The 21,378-nt window shown below is 39.5% G+C and overlaps 1 protein-coding gene across 8 annotated transcripts in view; it reads left to right on the forward strand.

Moving 5' to 3' along the window:
• The window catches only part of tafa1a (TAFA chemokine like family member 1a), a 47,588-nt gene that overhangs the window by 20,089 nt on the left and 6,121 nt on the right, over positions 1-21,378 (forward strand). For 2 of the 8 annotated variants that reach the window (XM_026921031.3, XM_026921029.3), the window contains exon 3: positions 18,311-18,451. In XM_026921031.3, coding sequence (XP_026776832.1) covers positions 18,311-18,451 — 141 coding nt within the window. Of the gene's footprint in view, positions 1-9,615; positions 17,627-18,310; positions 18,452-21,378 lie in introns of those variants that run through there. The other 6 variants (XM_053240878.1, XM_053240879.1, XM_053240877.1 and 3 more) reach the window with 6 other exon arrangements.

Genomic DNA, 21,378 nt, shown 5'->3' on the forward strand with positions numbered 1-21,378 from the left:
TCAGTTTGCTCTGCTGTCTGTGGAAGTTTTCTTGTAAAAGCTCCTGTCAGCTTATAATTCTTCAAAGAGTAATGGACAGAGAGAATCTCTGAATTCACACTGGACCCACAGTGTAAGTGTTGAAGCTGCGGTATGCCATAACCATCCATTCAATTCACAGCGCACAACAAAACTGCACCTCAAAACAACAACAGCAACAAAAAAACTTAACACCCAAATGCACAGCCATGTCAATCAAAACAAAGCTGTGGCAGTGGTAATTACAACACAGTAAAAAGGTGGCATGAGACTTTGAGAACAGTGAATAAAACAGACTGTTCTTTTTCTGGCTATCAGTACCATACAAACACTTTTCTATAAATCTGCAGGTTGCACAATCATGACATCTTTGTAGATTTTAATTGTAAATATTAGAGCTTGTGATTATTATGGAGCTTATGCTCGCTTACACGCATATAGAAAATAGAGATGATGAGAGGGCTCAAGTTTGACATGCCTCTAACACGTCTCTGATACGGCCAGTGTTGATGGAAATGCTTGTGCCTCTCGTGTGCAACAAAACAAATGTTTTAGAAATGTTTTAGTGTGAATTGCCTTTCGATAGATGAAGATACCGTCCTCATTGCCCCAATGTTCATCCTTCCGTCTAGTGGAAATAAGTTTGATTGTGAATTTGATCAGTCATGTGTTTTGTGCTCCCTCTATCCTATCACAAATTTGTTGTGAGGGTTGAGAGAGATCAGCAATTTGTCAGCAGGTGCACACTGATTTCAGTTTTTTCCCAGGAGAGGAAACACTGCTATGTTGGACTAGGAGTGGGATAAAGAATTATGGGGTGGCAGCAGCAGTGCTCCAGTTCTGCATCTGTGTGTGAGTGTAAGATCAGTCTGCAGTCTCATTAGCTACTGTTGACAGAGCTGTTGACAGCACTGTCAGGCTCCACCCCAGCACACAGGGGGATTGAGCTCTCAGTCAGATCACGGTCACCTTGACAAAACCTTCAGTGCCACTGAGCCAGACATGCTTCACTTTAGAACAGGAACTGTGCCGCTTTCCTCCAGTTGACTCTCTGACTCCCAGTCTGTTCATTACTAAAGCCAAGTGAAGCAAGCAACAATGTAAGAGCACTGAACCATGAAATTTTTTTCTTTTTTTTTTTTTTGCATGTATGTGTCTGTACATTTGTTTTGCTCTCATTGTGGACCAGATGTCCCCCAGTGGGCTAATCATATTTCAAAAACTAAAAGACCCAGTGAATGTCTTTTGATTACTGAATGTCAGTTTAGGGATAGAATTATGAATGGCTGTAATAATACAGGAAAACAGTGTGTGTGTGTGTGTGTGTGTGTGCCCTTTAATGTATGCAGTCTTTTGCTCTGTTTGTGCACCAAAGCAGATAAAAGCAGACGTGGAAAGCACTCAAGTCATTTTCAAATTGCTATGTTTAGTATGTCATTTTAGTGAAATATTTTTCTTAACTTTTTGTAAAGTTCATGAAAAATTCCAATTAATCTTTAGAAATTTCAAGCACTGTGGCTCAATTTTTTTTTTTCTTGCTTCCATTCAATCAACCACATTTATGTGTTATATATCATATTAACTTTATTAACTAACTACAGTATATTTAATCATATTTTAAATGTCCTGTCAAATTCATACCAATTTGTACAGACATCACAAGGTTTACATGTTCTTCATAATTAAAGTTGCTTTAAAAAAGTGAGGGTGATATGCTTGGGGTGACAGTGATGTGGTTGGGTTGAGAGTGACGCAGTTGTGCTTGAGGGTTAATGGTGATGTGGTTGAGTTGCAGGTGTTGTGGTTGAGGGTGATGTGGTTGAAGGTGAAATGGTTGGGTTGAGGGTAATGTGGTTGTTGTTGAAGGTGCTCTGGATGGGTGAGGGTTTGAGGGTGATATGGTTGTAGTTGAGGGTGAATTAGTTACATTTAGGGTGATGTGCTTGGTTGATGTGGTTGAGGGGAATGTGGTTGTGATTGAGGATGATGGGGTTGTGGTTGGGTTGAGGCTGATGTGTTTGTGGTTGAGGGGAATGGTGTTGTGGTTGGGTTGAGGGTGATGTAGTTGGGTTGAAGGGGATGTGGTTGGGTTGAAGGGGATGTGGTTGGGTTGAAGATGATGTGGTTAAGGGTGATTGTGTTGGATTGAGGTTGATGTGGTTGAGGGGAATGTGGTTGTGGTTGATGATGATGGGGTTGTGGTTGAGAGTCATGTGGTTGGGTTGAGGCTGATGTGTTTGTGATTGAGGGGAATGGTGTTGTGGTTGGGTTGAGGGTGATGTAGTTGGGTTGAAGATGATGTGGTTAAGGGTGATTGTGTTGGATTGAGGTTGATGTGTTTGAGGGGAATGTGGTTGAGGTTGATGGGTTCGTGGTTGAGAGTCATGTGGTTGGGTTGACAGTGATGTGGTTGAGGGTGATGGGGTTCGATTGGGGGGTGATGAGGTTGGCTAGAGGGTAATCTGGTTATGGTTGAGGGTGATGCGGTTGAGCATGATATGATTGGGTTGAGGGTGAAGTGGTTTATGGTTGAGAGTGATGTGGTTGTGGTTGATGGTGATGTGGTCAGATTAAGGGTGATGAGTATGGGTTGAGGGTAATGTGGTTTGGATTGAGGGTGATGTCGATGAGCTGAATGTGAAGTAATTGAGGGTGATGTGGTTGTAGTTAAAGATGTTATGGATGGGTTGAGGGTGATGTTGTTGAGGATGATGTGGTTTTAGTTGAGGGTGTTGTTGTGGATGAGGATGATGTGGTTGTCATTGAGGGACATGTGGTTGTTGTTGGGTTTTGTTTCATTTTAGAAGATTGAAGTTATGAATGCTAGCCCCGGCTCTAAGTGCACTTAACAACAACACTTCTGCATTTCTATGTGTCAGTTCAAAATTGTCCATCCATTAATCAAAATTTGGAATCTGTAATTTACTACAGATGCTTGAACTGTAGGGTGGAAGTGCAGCACAGCCATTCCACAGCCATTCAGTTTGCTCATATAGAGCTCTGTGTTTAAGTCCCTAAGGCACCATTAATACTTATATATGGGCAATATGAGCAAATGTTTGCATAGATGTCTACCAGCATACTTACATGTAACAGAAATGTGTACACTAGGCAGAAAAAGAAAAACAAAAAAGACTTATGTTTCCCTGTAGTAGGGAGAATGGAGAGAAGTGAAATGAGTGGATGTGATAAAGAGCTGTTTACTCTGTCCTTGAGTATAATTTGTGGTGATATTACCCTGAAAATGTCAAGGATTGCCTATTCTCCTAACAAATAGTTTAGTGGATTGGTTGGAAAATAAAGATACCAGGACATGATCTCTATTTAACAATTTGTATTCCTCCATATTAATTGTTTATTATCGAATAAGAGAGCATGGATGAATCATATTTCTGAGGCTCATGATTGAGCCTCAAGATGAACATGACATTACGAGAAATAATTTTTTTTTTCAAAATTGCATCCTTCCTTGTTTGCGTTAACTGGCAGGTTAATTGGCACCAGGTAAAACGGAGTTATTATTTGTGTTTGTTCAGAGCACTCCTGTCATGCAAATTTTCTTTTGCAAGGCAAAGCCATCAGTCAATTTATTATGTTCGTTAAAAAGAAAGAAAGAAAGACCTTCTTAACAAGGCTTAAATGACTTATTTGTTTACATTTGGGGGAATTTGACTGAACTGAGTTCCTTAGAAAATATTATGTGCAAGTAGTAACAGAAAGTGCTGGAGAAGTCCACCATGTCTGGCTGGGAAAAAAAATAAAAAATTGTACACTGGCTCAGGTCCCAACCTCAGTGCTACTGGCTACACTTTCCTGCTCAACTAATCAGCACTTGCCTGATGCACAGCACTGCAGATTTGCATACACTGTACTGATTTACCTGCTGTGCACATTGCCTACTCTATGGGCCATTGCAAAGTACCCATAATCCCTTTCTTAGCGACGTGATACAAAGTTAGTCTGCAAATTAGTCCCAACAGGTGGAAGAATAGTTTTGGTATATTTATCTGTGGGGGTATTATTGTAGCATAATTTCAAAAAATAAATAAATAAGTTCCACAAATAAAAGATTCACAAATACACATAAACATGTCCACCTATCATTTATTGGCTGCCATTGTCCATTACTCTTTGAAGAATGTGAGTATTAGCAAAAAGATTAGCCGACTCAGACCCATTGGGAAAAAAAAAACACTTCTTATTTGAAGTCAGGGTGAGAAATGTTTCACAAATCCACAAATGAATGCAGGCAGTTCAAAGACGTTCATTTGTGGATAACAGTTTATTTATGTGAATCACTTACTATGTGGACTATGTTTGGGTTTGTGTGCTATTAGCAAATTATCCAACAAATACATCCTGACATGTATCCATCCTCGCTCAATAGGTTTGCGTGCATGGCCTTGCCAACACAGCTATGATACATATTTAAATATGTAAAGCAAGAGAGTGAGAGTGTGTGTGTGTGTGTGTGTGTGTGTGTGGTTTAGCTCCGAAACATTTTATTTTGTGTTTAGGTGGAACATTTTATTTTGTGCTACTTAGCAAGTGATGGTTCAGGGATTTGTTTCTCTCGCACCTCAGTGAAGCTAGCTGAATTTAATATGAGCCTCGGTGTGGTCAGGTGCAGTGTGTGAACTGAAGAGCCTCTGAACACGTCCATCTATACGGGCTCCAGCTTGGAGAGAGCGAAGGTGTTTTACTGGCCTTTGATTTTTTTTTCCCTTCATTCTCCTTGAGTTTCTTTTCACTTCTCTCCCCGTTCTGCCTTTTCACTTTTCCTGTCTCTTTTCCACTCACCTAACCACAGTTTATAAATTCATAGACAGAGCCATATTGTGCATGTTTATCTACTGTTGTTGTTTGTTTATATTCTGACGGCCTGGTGGATTATTTTCTGAAGCACGAAAACCTGCTTGTCAAAAGTGCAGGTGGCACTCGATGGCACTCGATGGCACTCGGTGATACTTACCGAGGACATGAGTTGTGTATCCCTCAAGACAGTACACACTGCTGGTGCCTAATTAGACAGTAGTAGGAGTGTAGCTTATAGGGACCTGAGTGCAGTAGGTAGGTCATTTCTCTCCATGTTCATGTCAACTGTCACAGGAAAATGGTCCTGAATGAATTGCTTGTATGTCCACTAAGCTGAATAATTGGCTTTAGCTTATGTCCGCTGCATAATGGGACTCAACATGGCAGTGTCCTTCCTCTGTGAGCATTACATTGCAGGTAAATATCCGCAGAGTAGCAGACCTGGATGCTGTTTCACTCCCTGTCATCAAAGTTTTCAGTGGTATTTTAGAACATTTTATTAGTCATTCAACATGACAGATTTAAGTCTAAAACACATTAACAAGCGAAAAAATGCAACAGCAAATCAGAAAACACTACAGCAAAACCAAAAACACGACAGCAAAAGTAAAAACACCAGCAAATTCGAAAACATGACACAAAAAACACAAAAGCAAACTCCTGAAACATGACAGCAACACCAAAAGCAACAGCATTAACCTATGGTATTCATTCAAATATCAGAGGAAATATAAGTAGAATCTAAATAGAAAATATTATGGTTCGGAGAAAATATTCATAACTCTCTTTTTAGTATAATACAGAGTATAAGGAGTCATGGTCATGGTCCTAGAATGTGTCATAAATGTCTATGAAATATAGCTTCAAACTTCCCTTAAGCAAATGGATCATTTTTCTTATCTGCAAAATATATTACTTTATTGTATTGCTCATGCTGTTTTATTATGCTGATGCTGATTTTTCATGCTGTTTTATACCAATGCTGCTCAAAAAGAAAAGAACATGTTTCATAACTGTTTGTTTTTACCTGCCTTAATTTTATTTTCTATGTTGTTGTTAGATATCTTACACATTTTAACTTTTAAGCAAGCAGCCTGACTTGGCATGGTTGTCACAATTAAAGCCGGACTTGGCTAACAAGCCATCAGCCTGTTTTTTTCTCTTTCTTGTTTTCTACAAGAAGGTGCGAAATATAAGGTTTTACTTTCAGGTCCAGAGGAAAGAAAGCAATTAATTGTGTGAAATAAACAGCGCTTATATTCATTATATTAAAGCCAAAACCATTTTCATGCGTTCTAAAGAATGACAGATTTAAAAGAACCCTTATAGAAATGTTCAGCTCACCAGATATCTCACTCAGATGTGTTTTTGAGCTGACTGTAGAAACGAAGAGTTTCTGAGCGAAGCACAGCAGCTGCAATGGAGGAGTGGAGCTTCACATCTATGACACTGTCTGTCCTTATTAGTTTGCAAGCGATAAAAATGGACCTCATTTCACCTGATCCTGGACACATTTTCATGTCACGGCTGGTGCCCAAGTCTGCGCAGATTCACAAGATTCACAAGCCTGTGACTGTGCACCAGAAAACAACTCATCAATTCTGATGATAACACCTCAGTAACTGGGCTCATTTACAGCAGTGATGAAGTTGCGTGCACAAATGAAGTGGTGGAGATGACAAAGCAGAGTAATCTGTCCCTGAAATGTCCATTAAATAGGAGTGGGGCAAGGTTGTAATTAGCATTTTGGTTAATTGTTCCATGCAGTGGGCAATTTATTTAAAACTAACCACCCTCAAAGGATTGTACCCAAAGTGACAAAAAAAGACCTAAAAGAACCTTTAAAAAAGTTTTAATATCCCTGTCTCTGCCTTAAAACACAGTTAAAGAGTAATATATTTTGGCACAATTATAACAAAGAGAATCCATTAGAGAATCCTACAACCAGTCTGAATCACATTGTGCTATTATGCTATGGGAATTTTAAAAACTGCCCAGGAGAATGAAGCTCCTGGTGCAGCATCAGCGCTACGGGCAGGCCATCAGTTGGGTTACTGTGCTCACTCAGTTTGAATTAACGTCTATTATGTAGTCTATTTAATAATGTCATAGAAATTGATTGATGAATGAATGGTGTCTAAATTAAACACAAGCCCTGAAACCAAATATTAATTTTAAGATGCTAAGACTTACGGTTTCCTAGGGGTCTGTTCTTGGTCCACTCTTGTTCCTCCATATAATAAACAATAAATCAGTTCAATTCAAATCAGTTTTACACTATATGTCCAAAAGTATGTGGACGCCTGACAATAAATCCCATTCCAGATTTAGTCCCCCATTGCTGTTATAATAACCTCCACTCTTCACTGGAACATGGCTGTGGGGATTGAGGTCAGGCACTGATGTTGGACGAGAATGCCTGGGGCACAGTCAGCATTTCAATTTATCCCAAATGTGTTCAGTGGGGCTGAAGTCAGGGCTTTGTGCTGGCCACTCGAGTTCTTCCACTCCAGCCTTGGCACACCATGTCTTCATGGACCTCAGTTTGTGCTCAGGGGCATTGTTCAAGTTCAAGTTCTTTATTTGTCAAATGCAGATGGTTATACAGTGTGTAATTGTTGTAGTGAAATTCCTAATTGCAAGTTCCCGAACTGTGCAAACATTACAAAGACACATAAGGCACTTAAGACACATGAAGCACATGAGACATGTAAGACACATAAGACATAAAGTGCACAACCGTGCAGGACAATACAGTGCAGCTAACTATAAATAGCTTTATTCAGAATGCAAACTGCAATATGCAAGTACTGATATATTTTATACACATGAATGTCCTGAATTGGTGCGTGTGATGAGTGTGCGGTTGGAATGAATGATATGATAGAACAGTCCAGGTCCTCATAGGTACAACTGGTGTGTGTCCATGATGAAATGAAGAGGAAAGAAATTATGCCTGATCAGAGCTCCTATTCAGAGCCCTGTGTTGGTTCTCATGCTGTGGTAGCATTTTCCTGAGAGCGGTAGTGAGAAAAGGCTGTGGTTTGCAGATGTCTTGTAGATGTTCAACAGTGGTACGTTCAGCTGATTGCACACCCTTTTTAGGGCTTTGCAGTCCAGACCAGTGGTGTTTCCATACCACACTGTGATGTTACCTGTCAGGATGCCTTCAATGGTGCTCCTGCAGAAGAAGGTAAGAAGGTGATTGGGCAATAGTAAAGCGCTGTTGTGCCTTCTTCACCATCATTTCCGTGTGTGCAATCCAAGTTGAGTCCTCAGATTTCTGAACTCTCAGATATTTGAAGTGTGAGACTGTCTCCATAGTCCTCCCACTGAGTGTGCTGTAACTCCTCCTGTGCTTCCTCCCGAAGTTGACCATTAGCTCCTGCATCTTTCCAACATTAAGGGAAAGTTGAGCTGACACCACTGTGCAAGGTTTGCAACCTGTTTATTGTTGTGGGAGATAAGTCCTACCACGGCAGTGTCATCAGCAAACTTGATGATGATTTGGAGTCATGTGCGGCCACACAGTCATACGTGTAGAGGGAGTACAGAAGAGGCTGAGCACACATCCATGAGGGGCTCCAGTGTTAAGAGTGAGAGACCCTGAAAAGTGATGGCCGAATCTTACTGCCTGTTGTCTGCCTGTCAGGAAATTTCAGGATCCATCTGCACAGAATGATATCCAGTCCAAAGTCTGTGAGTTTGCTGATCAGTCTGGGTGGGTCTGTAGTGTTAAATGCAGAACTGAAATTGATGAATAGTATCCTCGCATAGTTTCCTTACCTCTTGTCTTGTCATGCTGGAACATGCTAATGGGCTAGGCCCATTAGTTCCAATGAAGGAAAATTGTAACGCTACGGCATACAAAGGCATCCTACACAATTTTGTGCTTCATGGCAACAGTTTGGGGAAGGCCCACATATGGGTGTGATCGCTAGGTGTCCACAAACTTTTGCCCATATAGTTTATGGCCATATTTCTATAAATTATTTGTTATCAGTGTCTCAAATCAATGAAGACAGTTTTGGCTTCACACCATTATAGTTAAATTCTTTGTTACAATTTATACCTGTTATTTATACCTGTTTCTGCCCAAGGCTTTCCCTTGTTTCAGTGGATAATCTCCACTGGATACTGTAGAGTAGATTTGTAGCTGGAGCTGCTGCTCATCCCATGACTCCTATTCACTCACATATTCACATATGCACATACTGAACATTATTTCAACACAATAATAGTATTTGACTTTGTCTTCTATAATTTTTTACATTATGATTGATAATCACACTATCCAGTGTCATCCAGAAGATGGCTGAAGATGGCTTCATTTTTGAATCTGCTTCTTCTTAAGGTTTCTTCCTTATATGGTCTCAAGGAGTTTTTCCTTGCCACTGTGGCTTCTCTCTCTGGCTTGCTCATTAGAGACCTAAATCTAAATATACAATTCCCTCCAAAAGTATTGGAACGGCAAGGCCAATTCTGTTGTTTTTGCGATACAATGAAGACATTTGGGTTTGAGCTTAAAAGATGAATATGAGAGGGAGCAATAAGCAAGGGATATGCAACCAAATATTAAGTGTCATTTACTTAAATTTACTTTAAGTCTATCTGTTCCTATACTTTTGCGCATCTAAAAATTGGGTGGTCTGCCATGAAAGGTGCCATGTTCTAAGTTGTTTAACTCATCTAGATGTAAATATCAGGAAATGAAAGCTGAAATTTCTATCATTTCATATTCATCTTTTGATCTCAAACCCCATTGTCAGTGTATAACAAAAACAAAAGAATTGGCCTTGCCATTCCAATACTTTCGGAGGGGACTGAATATGTGTATTTCCATGAAGCTACAATTTCTATTGTTGCTCTATACAAACAAAATTGAATTTATATTAAGGAGCAGAAAACAAATGCAGAAATGCTATAAAAATGCAAATAGCAGGTCATTTTTCCAGTGTCAAACTGGAAGCCAAAGCCAAAGTGAGGTACACAAGTTTTTTTTTTTTTTTGTTCACATACCCCTTGGCAACATGTGTATGCAATTTGGGACAGAAACATAAAAGCATTCAGATTATGCGCATGATTTTGACATTGTCCCTTTAGGCGTATCTAAATGTACCAAAACCTATTAAAACATATTCAAATTGAACAAATGTGCATATCACTTCTGATCATATACAACTAGTTGACATTTCTACAAAAATACTGCTCGTACATATACATCAGCAGTATGGGGGGGATTCCCTACAGCTGTGTGAGCTGTGTGAGCTGTGTGAGCTGTGTGCACCTGTTACTTTCCAAAGAGCACAAAGCAAAGGCACAACTCAGTCTATTGGGGTGCTGATACGTAAGACACTAAAACACAGAAAATAATTAGAATTTTTTTTTCAGTGGACTGACCTTAGATTTTTACACCAGAGCCCCATTACCAGAACTATTACACAATAAAGTACTTAGCCGTATGACGCAGGAGTGATGGTCAGAGTGTCAACAGCTGATGATGAATCTACAGGAAACACTGTGAAGGCTCTTTGTTTTCCTCCCTGAAATGAGAAAAAGCATAAGTGTCTAGTTCAGCCATGACACTCTATCCATCTGCTCCGTCAACACCAGTGCAGCAGCCTATCGGCCACGCTTCTGCATCTACGTAACCATTTATTATCCTGACTATCTCGCCAGCTACGGCCTCTGTGCGCTCTGTGAGATTGCGCATCCTTCTCTCCTCCTCCCCAGCACCACTGTACAGATCTGCTACAGGGGGATTCCTCCTTCTATACCCTTTGCAGCAGCAGCATGGTTCTCTACTTCTCTACACCTGTGCATGTCTAACAAAGCAAGTATTCGCATTCGCTCAGCAGAAGCAGCAGCAGCGTAGCAGATCTAGTCCGCCAAGGCCAAACTTACTTACATTCTGTTCCTATCAATAAAATCTGATAACCTCATTCCGAGAGTTGTCATGACTGAAATAAACGAAATCAATGGTTTTAAAAATGTCAGTGTCTGTTAAACGTGAAAAAATAACGTCAAAAAATGTCAGTTGGGTCAAGTGCATTTTTATAAACTAAAAAAGAAAATCTTTGGCATAACTGTACTGCTCATGTATTATGATGACCAACACATGGGTGCCATTGTTAGATTATAAAAAGCCAGTGATTACAGTTTTGTATTTTGTGTGTCAGTTCCAAACAGACTGTATTTCATCCCAGAAATATCCAGATAAATTTTCTCCTGTCATGACCAGAGCCTATAAAAAATCTAAATAGGATCCTTTCATTGGCTGTAATGCGAGTTACAGGAGACAAAACATATCTAAATTATCATCCTTTACATGACTAATAACGATGGCAGAAAAATGATCTATATGCCAAACAGAACCAGGAGCCAGAAAAGTCCACACTTTTTTTAAACATAAATTTTCATTCATTCCTCTTCAGTAACCACATTATCCTGGTTAGGGTTGTGGCACCATGCACACTCACACTCAATTCTTCTCCAGGAACAATTTATAGCAGCCAATCCACTTACTGGCATGCTTTTAAGAGGTGGAAGGAACCCAGAGGAAACTCGTGCAGATAGAGGGAGAACATGCAGAGAGAGAGAGGAGAACTCATACAGTCAGTAACCCGAGCTCAGGATCCAATAGGCGACCGTAATGCTGTGAGGTGGCAACACTATCAGCTGCACCATCCAGCTGCCTAACAAATTTACTTGACAGAATTTTGACAGAAAGCGCCAGTAACTGACATTCACTCGTCAGCCTGATGTTTCACTGGAAAAAAGGAGATCTCTCACACTTATAGAACAGAGCAGTGACACTGTAAAGGCAGCACTGAGTCCATTCCCCTGGAGGAATGACTGCAGACAAACTGAGAACTCGTCCCCTGTAATAACTTGCCAGGGAAGATGGTCTCAAAGTCTTTGTAGGAGAATGGAGAAAATAATTAGTTCTCACAATAAACACATACCTATGATACTTTGTAAATGGATTTGCTCACATAAAAAGTCATTTATTCACAAGAATTTACTGAAATTCCCAGCTAGCATTCCAGCCCTTCATGAAATGAAGCATCTTCTGCTGAGTCAGCAGTGGTTGCCTCAGAGCCATGCTCACCTTCCATCTCAGTGTCAGTTTATGCTTGGTACTCTTTCTGTAGTGCTGAAATGCTCTGAAATCATGAGTATCCACCCCTCAGGCTGTGATTTGTGTAACATGAGTGATGAAAAAAAGCTTTAATTATGTGGCAAATAAGGACCATTGACTAAAACGTACTATGGAATCTGGTATTTTTGACTTTCTACAAAGATATGATTTTAAAAAATACTTCATATTTTGCAATATCTGTCATCTTTGGTATTAGCCTCTCAGAATTTTTTTTTTTTAAAACTGGAAATAAACAGAAAGTTTTAGAATTTCGAAAATTCTAAAACAAAAAAAAAAAAGGAAATGTACAACATCTTGACTATTCACTATTCAAGATGTTGCACAATTTCTAGGTCACTGTTCCAGTGCAAGCAAATTTGTGATATTGACCATTTTAACTCCTTTGTACAAAAGGTCAGATATTCTGTGAATCTTATCCCTTACATCGAAGCATGTGTTCAGACGACACTCTTATGGATTTGCTCTAACATGGATCGTCAGGTTTTACACAAACTTACACAAGCTCGAGTGCACACACTCATTAAAGCAAAAAAAGGGGGATGTACTAAATACTAAAATTCTGAAATTCATGTAAATATTTCTAGGATTCTACTTTTCACTCAAGTTATTGCTGATAATATCATTTGTAATGAAAAGCTTTGTGTTAAGTTGAAAAAGAATGCAAACAGAAGAAGTTAAAAGAATGCCAAACAGAAGAAGTTAAAAGAATGCCAAACAGAAGAAGTTAAAAGAATGCCAAACAGAAGAAGCTAAAAGAAGGCCGAACAGAAGCATTTTCATTAGTGCTCTCAGACTTTTGGACCCCACTGTACATATGCATAGCATGCTGTAAAATGAGAGACAGATCAAACTCAATTGGGGATTTTTAGCTAATAGTTGCACATAAAGTGAGTGAAACTTTGTATGAAGAGACTGAAACTATTGTTTAAAGCAATTAAATAAAGATTTTGAGGATAACATCAATATTTTCTTAGTATTAAACAAAAAAAAAATGGTCTAATTCAAAACTGGACACCTGTGTCTAAACAACTAGGAAGTGATTGTGAAGAAACTACTTTGATTGAATGTGCAACATCCTTGCTCTCACATGATAAAAACAGATGTTAAAATATTTTCAATTCATTTTAGAACATTATGGTGGACAATCTATAGCCATCTCTATACAAAAACAAATCCTAGGAGGAGCATTCTTTCTACATGTCTATTAATATTAATTAAAACCAAGCGTTAATGTGGTTTTACAAATGCAAAGTTTTGCATTGCCTTGTTTTGCATTTTTGAGTTTCAGAGTGATTGCTCAGCAAATCAGAGCTAAAAAAGGAAATATTTATAATTATATACAATTACAGAGAGTCCATGTCTGAGACATGACTGGAAATTTGGAGTTAATTGACAGTGTCTAAGGAAAAGAGAACTAACCAGATATTCATAAACAGATGAGGGAATAACACAGGAGGAAATAGTGTATAAACTGAATATTTGAAGTTTGCTTTTATAATTAAAATATTTTGACAGACAGAGAATATGTTTGAAATGTGCACTTTGGCATGTACAGTCTTTATCACCTCACTTTAGTTGGTATTACATGCTGATTTGTATGGTATTGGACCATTTTTCACACTTTGCTCACATTTATTTCTAATATTGTTCTATTCTGTGCTATACATGAACCTGTTCAGCTTTTAATATTTTATCTTGAAAACTGTAACAGAATCGAGTATAAAAGTCATGTTTACCAACATCTTGTACATATAAAAAAGTGTATAAACAGGTCCGTGAGTTGGATTCCGAGGCAATTTATACTTTTTCTGATATATTTATAGCATTAGTTGTACACAACTAAAGCTTTCTTCTTCTTCTTCTTCTTCTTCTTCACATTGCACTTCCTCCTGTATCATTATGGACGATGAATGATATATGGACCAGTCTCCCCAGCTGCTTGTCTGTATAAGTAGATACACGTGAGTCCATTCACACTGAAATGATGTATAGAGCGCTGGAGTCTGGACCCTCGCTACTAACTCCACAGTTCAACCGGAAAATAACGTTGTCACCTTTCATACATAAATTTTAAAGTGGTAGTCCTCTGAAAGACAGTCTGAGAAAGCCAAACAAAGGAACAGAATGAAATAGTTCAACTGGGAATTGGGAAGCCTAATGAGAAATTTCTCTGTTCCATACGTCAGCTGTCCATCAAGTGTGCTTTTCAAGTGTGTGGACAGCTTCAGAATTTTTGGCACCCTTCAGCACAATGGGCAAATTTGTGGCAATGTTTTAAAAGGCAACATCGATGGTAAGAGTAACTAGGTTAATTAATGACATTAGTGTTTAGCCAGTCTCTGGATTTAACTCATACTGTGGTCTGAACTGAAGAGGGCACATGATCAAGCTCTCTGAACCCTGAATAACTGACAGGGGTGATGAGAATAAACTTTATACCTTCTTGTGCACATACAATGAGAGTCTATGAGAAGACCTTCCACTTTTTCCTTTCTTCTTCCTACTAGCCTATTTTATAGTTTTTTTTTCTTCTATCTTTTGTGATGTGTCTATACAGCAACCTTGAGTGTTAGAAAGGCGCTGTGTAAATGAAACACATTATTAGACTTCGTAAAATGGCGTAAATTCTGCTCATGTGGAGGAGATGATTCTCTTAAAGTAGAATGTCAAAGTAGGAATGGGGCATCCAGCCTGTCTGTAGGACGTGGTCATATCCACCACCCAGTGGGACAGCAGGGGATGCTCTGAAAGCCCACCTTCACTGAAAGCTGCAAAGAAAATTGACTGATTCACAAAGTTGGATGATATGATCTTATGCAGAAAGCCCGGATTCAACCACAAGGTCATCTGGCCACCAAAGCATGGAAGGCAAGTTTATCGCCAGGGCATGCAAATCCCCAAAACCTTTTACTGGACTGATCTCTAGCAAAAATGCAGATCAACTTCCTTATGTTCTAGACTGCCAGTAGTGGAGTATTCCAATTTTCTCATTTCCTTGCAAAGTCATTACTTCATGACCTTGATGATAATGTCCAGAGCACGAGCGTAATGTAATCTGTCCATGGGTGAGCTGAAACCTGTCCAAATTTAAATATAGGAATAAAATCTTTGAGCATTGCATGACCCTTCTAGTCCTAACACATCGTCCATCAGACACCATGTTCTTAAAATGCTCAGTTGCTGAGGCAGTAAGCAAAAAGCTGGTGCACATCTTTGGCTTCCAAGAAATTTAGTCTATTCTTGCATCATGGATCTAACCACTCGGTGTAGTGTGAACTATAGGGGAAATCCTATCCAAGAGAAGAAAACACATAGTCTATTATGTGGAAGGAAAACTGACTCCAACCCCAGAGCTGCGTATTAGCAGAAATCCAACTAATTTGACAGACGCAGCAGTAATCACCGCGTGGTATGGCGAGGGAAAACCACTCAACCATTCAAGCAGCACATTAACCCGCTAGGCGGAAATAGGAGGAGGTTTGTGTTATATTTGAAACGGGTGCAATACAGAAAAAAATGCACTCTGTTTGAAATGTGTAGTGTTCCCTTACGTTTAAGGACAAAATATCACTAATTGCTTGTGTTAATCATTTTATAATGTCATTCTTTCTCATTTCCATAAAGGGTGTCATTGATTCTGGAGTTTACTGTATAAAAAAACCCTTAAATCAGAGAAGAAAGAGTGCAGTTGCAGAGGAGTGGTCCACGTGACTGATGTTATTTCGTTATTACTAAGCTGAGAACAAAGAGAACAAAGCAAACAGCTCTCAATACCCAAAGTGGCATCTTACAGATTTTGTAATAAAACTTTAGAGATATTAATAATATATAGTGCAGCACAGTACAAAACAATATTAGAGAAAAGATTAACAGAAGTGTGAAGGACATTCCAATAATATAATATTAATCAGTACAGAAAAGCACCTGAGGTGAAAAAGACTGTAGCAGGTAGAGATTTGCTCGGAAAGGGTAACATTAAGAACAAACAGTCTTAGAACTAATCTTTACGTTCATAATGAAGACAATTCCTCCGGGCTTCTTTGGATCATTAAGAGCTCTTAACTTCTTAAAGGGGTTCTACTTGGAATGCTCATTGAAAGGGAAATTCACTGTTGTAGGGTTCTAGAGAGGACCATTAAGGTTTATTCCAAAGGGACAAGCTAAAAGCCCTTAGGGGATCTAAAGTTAATCATTTTATAAGACATAAGTTTATAAGAAATCTGATGGCGTGATTGCATAGTTCAATATTTATACAACATTGGTGGTACTATAGTGCAGCATGTAGCGTTGCCATCTTACAGGATTACTGAACTTTTGTTACTATCTATGTAGAGTTTCACATTCTCCCCATGTCTGTTTCCTCCAGGTTCCTCCCATGTCCCAAAAAAAGCTGATAGGTGGATTGGCTACACTAAATTGCCCCTAGGTGTGAATGTGTGTGAATGTGTGTGAATGCGTGGGTGCATATAGTGCCCTGTGATTAAAATGAATACTTACATGAAATTGCATACACATACAAACACAAACCAACATTCACCCACACATCTGACCCAGTACAAGCACCCAAACAACCAAGAACTGACCTCACAAGCTGCTTTTTTATCTCACACTCAGGAAAGTCAGTGTGTTTTTACTCTCGACTCAGTGTTTAACGTGTTGTGCTCATTAAGAGCGGGTACACAGACTACTGATATGACAGCATTGGCCCCTGGAGCAAAACAATCATCTCTCCTTCTGTCACACAGACTGAACAGATATGAAAAGCAATCACTCCCCTACACAGCTCTGAGATGTCCAGTGTCACCTTTTTAATTATTCATAACCCTTAGCTAGGCTGTTAGAACAGTCAGCAGGCAGCACACTGTTTCTCGCTGACGCTCGCTCTTACTCGATCTTTCTCTTTCTTCAGGCTCTGATCCCCTCCTCCCTGTGTCTCTCACTATTTTCCTCTCTCTCTTCTGTTTTGACTGACTTCACTCTGGAGCAAATGGAACCCCCAAGCCTGCTGGAGATATTCAGGCTATTTACATTTTTATTGATTTTTAAAAGTACATTTAACAAGCCATATTATTTCCTCAGTTTTTAACTTCTCAGATGAGAACCACTCTTTTTCTTTCTCATTCCTTTTCTTGTTTACTTTGAGTGAAGTGTGTGAGGATTTGTTCAGAACTTGCTTTTTTTAGATCAAAGTGGAAACTGTGTCTGTCTTATGTAATTAAGACTGCACATTAAAGCAAACAAACCTCTGTGCATTCTATCTGAAGACCCACTGGAGCTTGGAGTGGTTCATAATTAATGGAGCGCAAATGCACGCTGTTCAACACTCCGCACGGTGCTCAGCATATTCCCAGCATTCCCTGCTCCTACTGCCGGTGGCTGCATTATTCAGCATCTCGCTCATCTTAGCCAAACCTGATGCCAGATGTGGAAACCCTGGGCCATTCCAATTCTAATCAGTGGGAGCCCAGGCGAGAGGAAGTCAGCTAATCACTCTCCTGGGTCTTTATGGCGCACTCAACCCATGCTTTTATGTTTAATTGTTTGTCTCGTCATTAACCTTACAGGGAGTGTTATATTTCCAGATGGGGGTTGATCAAGCTCCAAGCCTCTGTTTCATGAGTCATTTGAGTCGTGAGTCATCATTTACTTAGACTATTTTTATACACTGGATCAAATGCTATTTAATGTGATAATTAACCTAGGTCTTGCTGAATGACACAAACTGAGGCTGCAGTCAGACCATGAAGTCACATGACTTAAATAAATACTTCACATCTCTCATTCAATCACATTCAATTCACACTGCAGTAGTACTATTCAGATTCTTTGTGAGTGTGTGTCCCTCTGTCCCCATGGGGACGTACTGGAGTGTTCAGTAATCACTCACGTGCGGTGTGACTGCAGGCCCCTGTCTTTATGTGTTCTCTCCTTCCCACTCCACCTCCCTCCTCATTATTGCATTTTTACACAGATAGCAGCCCCCTCCCAGGCCTCTAATCTTCACCTCAACACACACACTACATCATTCTTACTTAGTGCCACGGCACTGTGCTAATCGCAGGGGACAAACATTAATCTACATAACTAAAGTTTCCCGACTGGAAACACTGCAGTTTAAGAACTTCACCCACTTTTACAGCGTTTGGTGGTTCATTTCTTATGACATGCAGAGGCATAATATAATGATGATGACTTTAGCAACACTGGATGTTAAAATATTGCATGAGACACGATTAGGAAAGACTCAGCTCTCTGAGACGTGATGCTTTTATTAACTGGTTGTTGTTTTTTAACCCCCAACCCCCTTTTTGGCAGAAGGAGGGACATGCGAGGTGATTGCTGCACACAGATGCTGTAACAAAAACAAGATTGAGGAGCGATCACAGACCGTCAAGTGTTCCTGTTTACCAGGGAAAGTAGCAGGAACCACGAGGAATAAACCCTCCTGCGTGGACGGTGAGTGAATTGAAATGTAAGCTGAAACTGCTGTACTGTATGTAGCCGTTTCTATGAAGAGCTAAATACATCTTGGGCAGAAAATGGATATTTATTCCATTAGCTATTGCAGACTACAGGTAGACACTGTACAGGCTGACAAGTGTGCATATTTTCATATCTTGCAGAATATTTTATGATACAGTGTGGTCCAGAGGTCATTAAATGCTCAAGCATTACCTGACTGCACACTGCCATGTCCAAAAATAAGGACAGGACATGTTTAAGAGGGCGGTATGGTGGCGCAGTGGGTAGCTTTGCCACCTCACAGCTCCAGGGTTTGTTCCTGAGCTCAAACTCGTGTGGAGTTTCTGTGCACGTTCTCCCAGTGCCTCTAGGTTCCCCAGTTTCTTCCCAGAAATAAGCTGGTAGGTGAATTGGCTACTCTAGATTGCCCCTAGGTGTGAATTTGTATGTTTGTGTGTGTGTGTGTGTGTGTGTATATGTGTGTCCTATAATGGACTGATGTCCCATCCAGGGTATATTTCTGCTTCTTGCCCAGTGTTGCTGAGATATTCTCCAGATCCACCATGGCCCTGAGCAGGATAAAGATGAATCATGATGGCTACTGAAGATGAATAAATGAATGAATGTTTAAGTGTGCAGTGTTTGAGCAGGCTCTGCACTCAGGTCACTTTTGTAGTATCCTAGCCCAAGGGCCTCTTGAGGACCTCTTATTATTACCACTCTGTCCTTTTGACAAATGGCTTGCTCTGAGCTGCTACTGCAGGAAGAGCATTAGCCTCAGCTGTGCCAAGAAATACCAACCAAAACCCACATTTCACACCAGCATAATGACCTGGATAAACCTCAGATATACATCCCTAGGGAATGTAGTACAGTCATAATTACTGAAATTGCTTGGGCCAGTATAAGACACTTATAGATAGGGTTAATCCGTCTCGTTTGCTTTTCAGCAGTGGGAGTGGTTGTGGTCTCAGTTAAGCTGAGATGATGGATGCTGTTGAAGTCTCACTGGTGGCCATTAAAGCAGATCATTGATGGTGTCCTCTATCTCATGTGAGATGAAGCTGATTGTAATGCCCCTGTATGCAATTCCTGAAGTTAGCAGACTGCAACTCCCATGATCCTCAGCACACAACCTCATCACATGACCTCTAGTCAAGCACCTATCTCTGCTCACAGTAATTATTTACAGTGATTATTAACGACACCAACTTGTTTGCAATCACATTACTTCCTTTAAATAACCCAGACACAAAGAGTGTTACTTTGTGAAGTCTTGCTCCAGCATTGTGTCAGTGGCAAGTCTAAACCTTTGTTACCTGCCTAGTATTTTGAACCTAACCTGCCTCACATTTACCGAGTTAGCATGTTTGCTGATTGTCTGACCGTTTGCTTGCCTCGTGTTTTTGTGTCTTGTCTATCCCTTTATCTTTATTGGTTTATCTGCTACAGTAGTTTTAATAAAACCAGAAATCTGCACTTGCATCTGTCTGCCTGCTTCATGAAACCGATGTACTGGAATGTCAACCATGCTAGGAGCAAATGCTTCCATTTCCTGTCAGAGCCTTACATGAGATTCAGGTTTATGTGTTATGTATGAGACATTCTATTTGCTTTATGAAGGATGAGAGTGCTTTTTAAACTGATTTTTTTTTTAATCAGAACCAAGAAGGAAGTTTTGCCAGGGGTGATATTGATATTGATTTTTTTAACTGTGTAACTGTAGCCAGTTTGAACCAGTTAAGGAGCAGAGAGGAGAAAACTGGGATTTCTAGTTTAAAAGAGGTAGCTTGTTTGCACAATGTGAAATATAAAAAAGAGGTCAGCGACCAGGTCAGATGTGTGAGCACAGGGGGAATGCCGTGGTTCCCAAGGCAACGAGCACCATGTGCTTTTGTTTCTGTTTTGGTCTTGTCTTAGCATCAGAGGTTTGGTTTCCCTGATTGTGTGCACCTGTTCCTTGTTTCACCCTGATTAGTTTGTCTATTTATACCCTGCAGTTTCCTTTTTTTTTATTTTTTTTTATTATTGTTGTGAATCTTATACATTTCCAAGCCTTACTTCCTAGCTTGGTCCCTTTTTTTTCAGTTGTGCTGATGTTTTTTATTTTTATTATTATTATTTTTTTCATTTTCTCCCAGGTTGATCTTGCCAATTGCCACCCACTAGTTAAATCTCCCCTATCACATGATATACTACAACCAAGGAGAGTGGGGCAAACACACATGCAGTGATCGATTTATGGCCTGCATTATCATCATCAACACATGAGCTTGTTTGCATATCAAAGTCAAAAAACGTTTTTGACTTTGATAATGGATAACCGTTGTTTAATGAGCTCTATGAGTACACTGACCGCTGCTTCGATTTGATGAGTTGTGATTTGCCCTAATAAACTTTAGAGTTTGAGTATGCCCTTCCTTCCTTCCTTCCTTCCTCACCTCACCAATTGTTATAGGGAAAGTTTCCACCCTGTTGAATTTATAAACAGATTAGATTGCAAGCTTGATGAAATTTCTGTCATTACCCCACATTCTTTATGAATCATTTAATGGAGCAAATAATAACAGTTATCTGCTCAATTACTTTTAGTGATGGTTCCAACCACTCAAGAGATTAAATAGATAAATGGTAAATCAGGTGCTTATGCTTTTAATTTTCCAATTAGTTTTGTTATACAGGTGTCAAGTGTAATGTGTCAGATAGCAGCAGTAAAAGTTTTCACTCATTTAATTATGAAAAAGAAGACTGAAACTATAACTAAAAAATATTGTGGCTAATATATACTTTTGTACAATGCCTGACAGAAATATTGCAGGAAGTTTAAAATGTGGACAAAAAGCTCATTCACACTGCTCCTGAATAAGCCTCAGTTTAAATCAGTATTATTTTATTGTTACAATACGACCATATGCATGATG

The sequence above is a fragment of the Pangasianodon hypophthalmus genome, chromosome 16, assembly GCF_027358585.1.
Source record: "Pangasianodon hypophthalmus isolate fPanHyp1 chromosome 16, fPanHyp1.pri, whole genome shotgun sequence".
NCBI lineage: Eukaryota > Metazoa > Chordata > Actinopteri > Siluriformes > Pangasiidae > Pangasianodon > Pangasianodon hypophthalmus.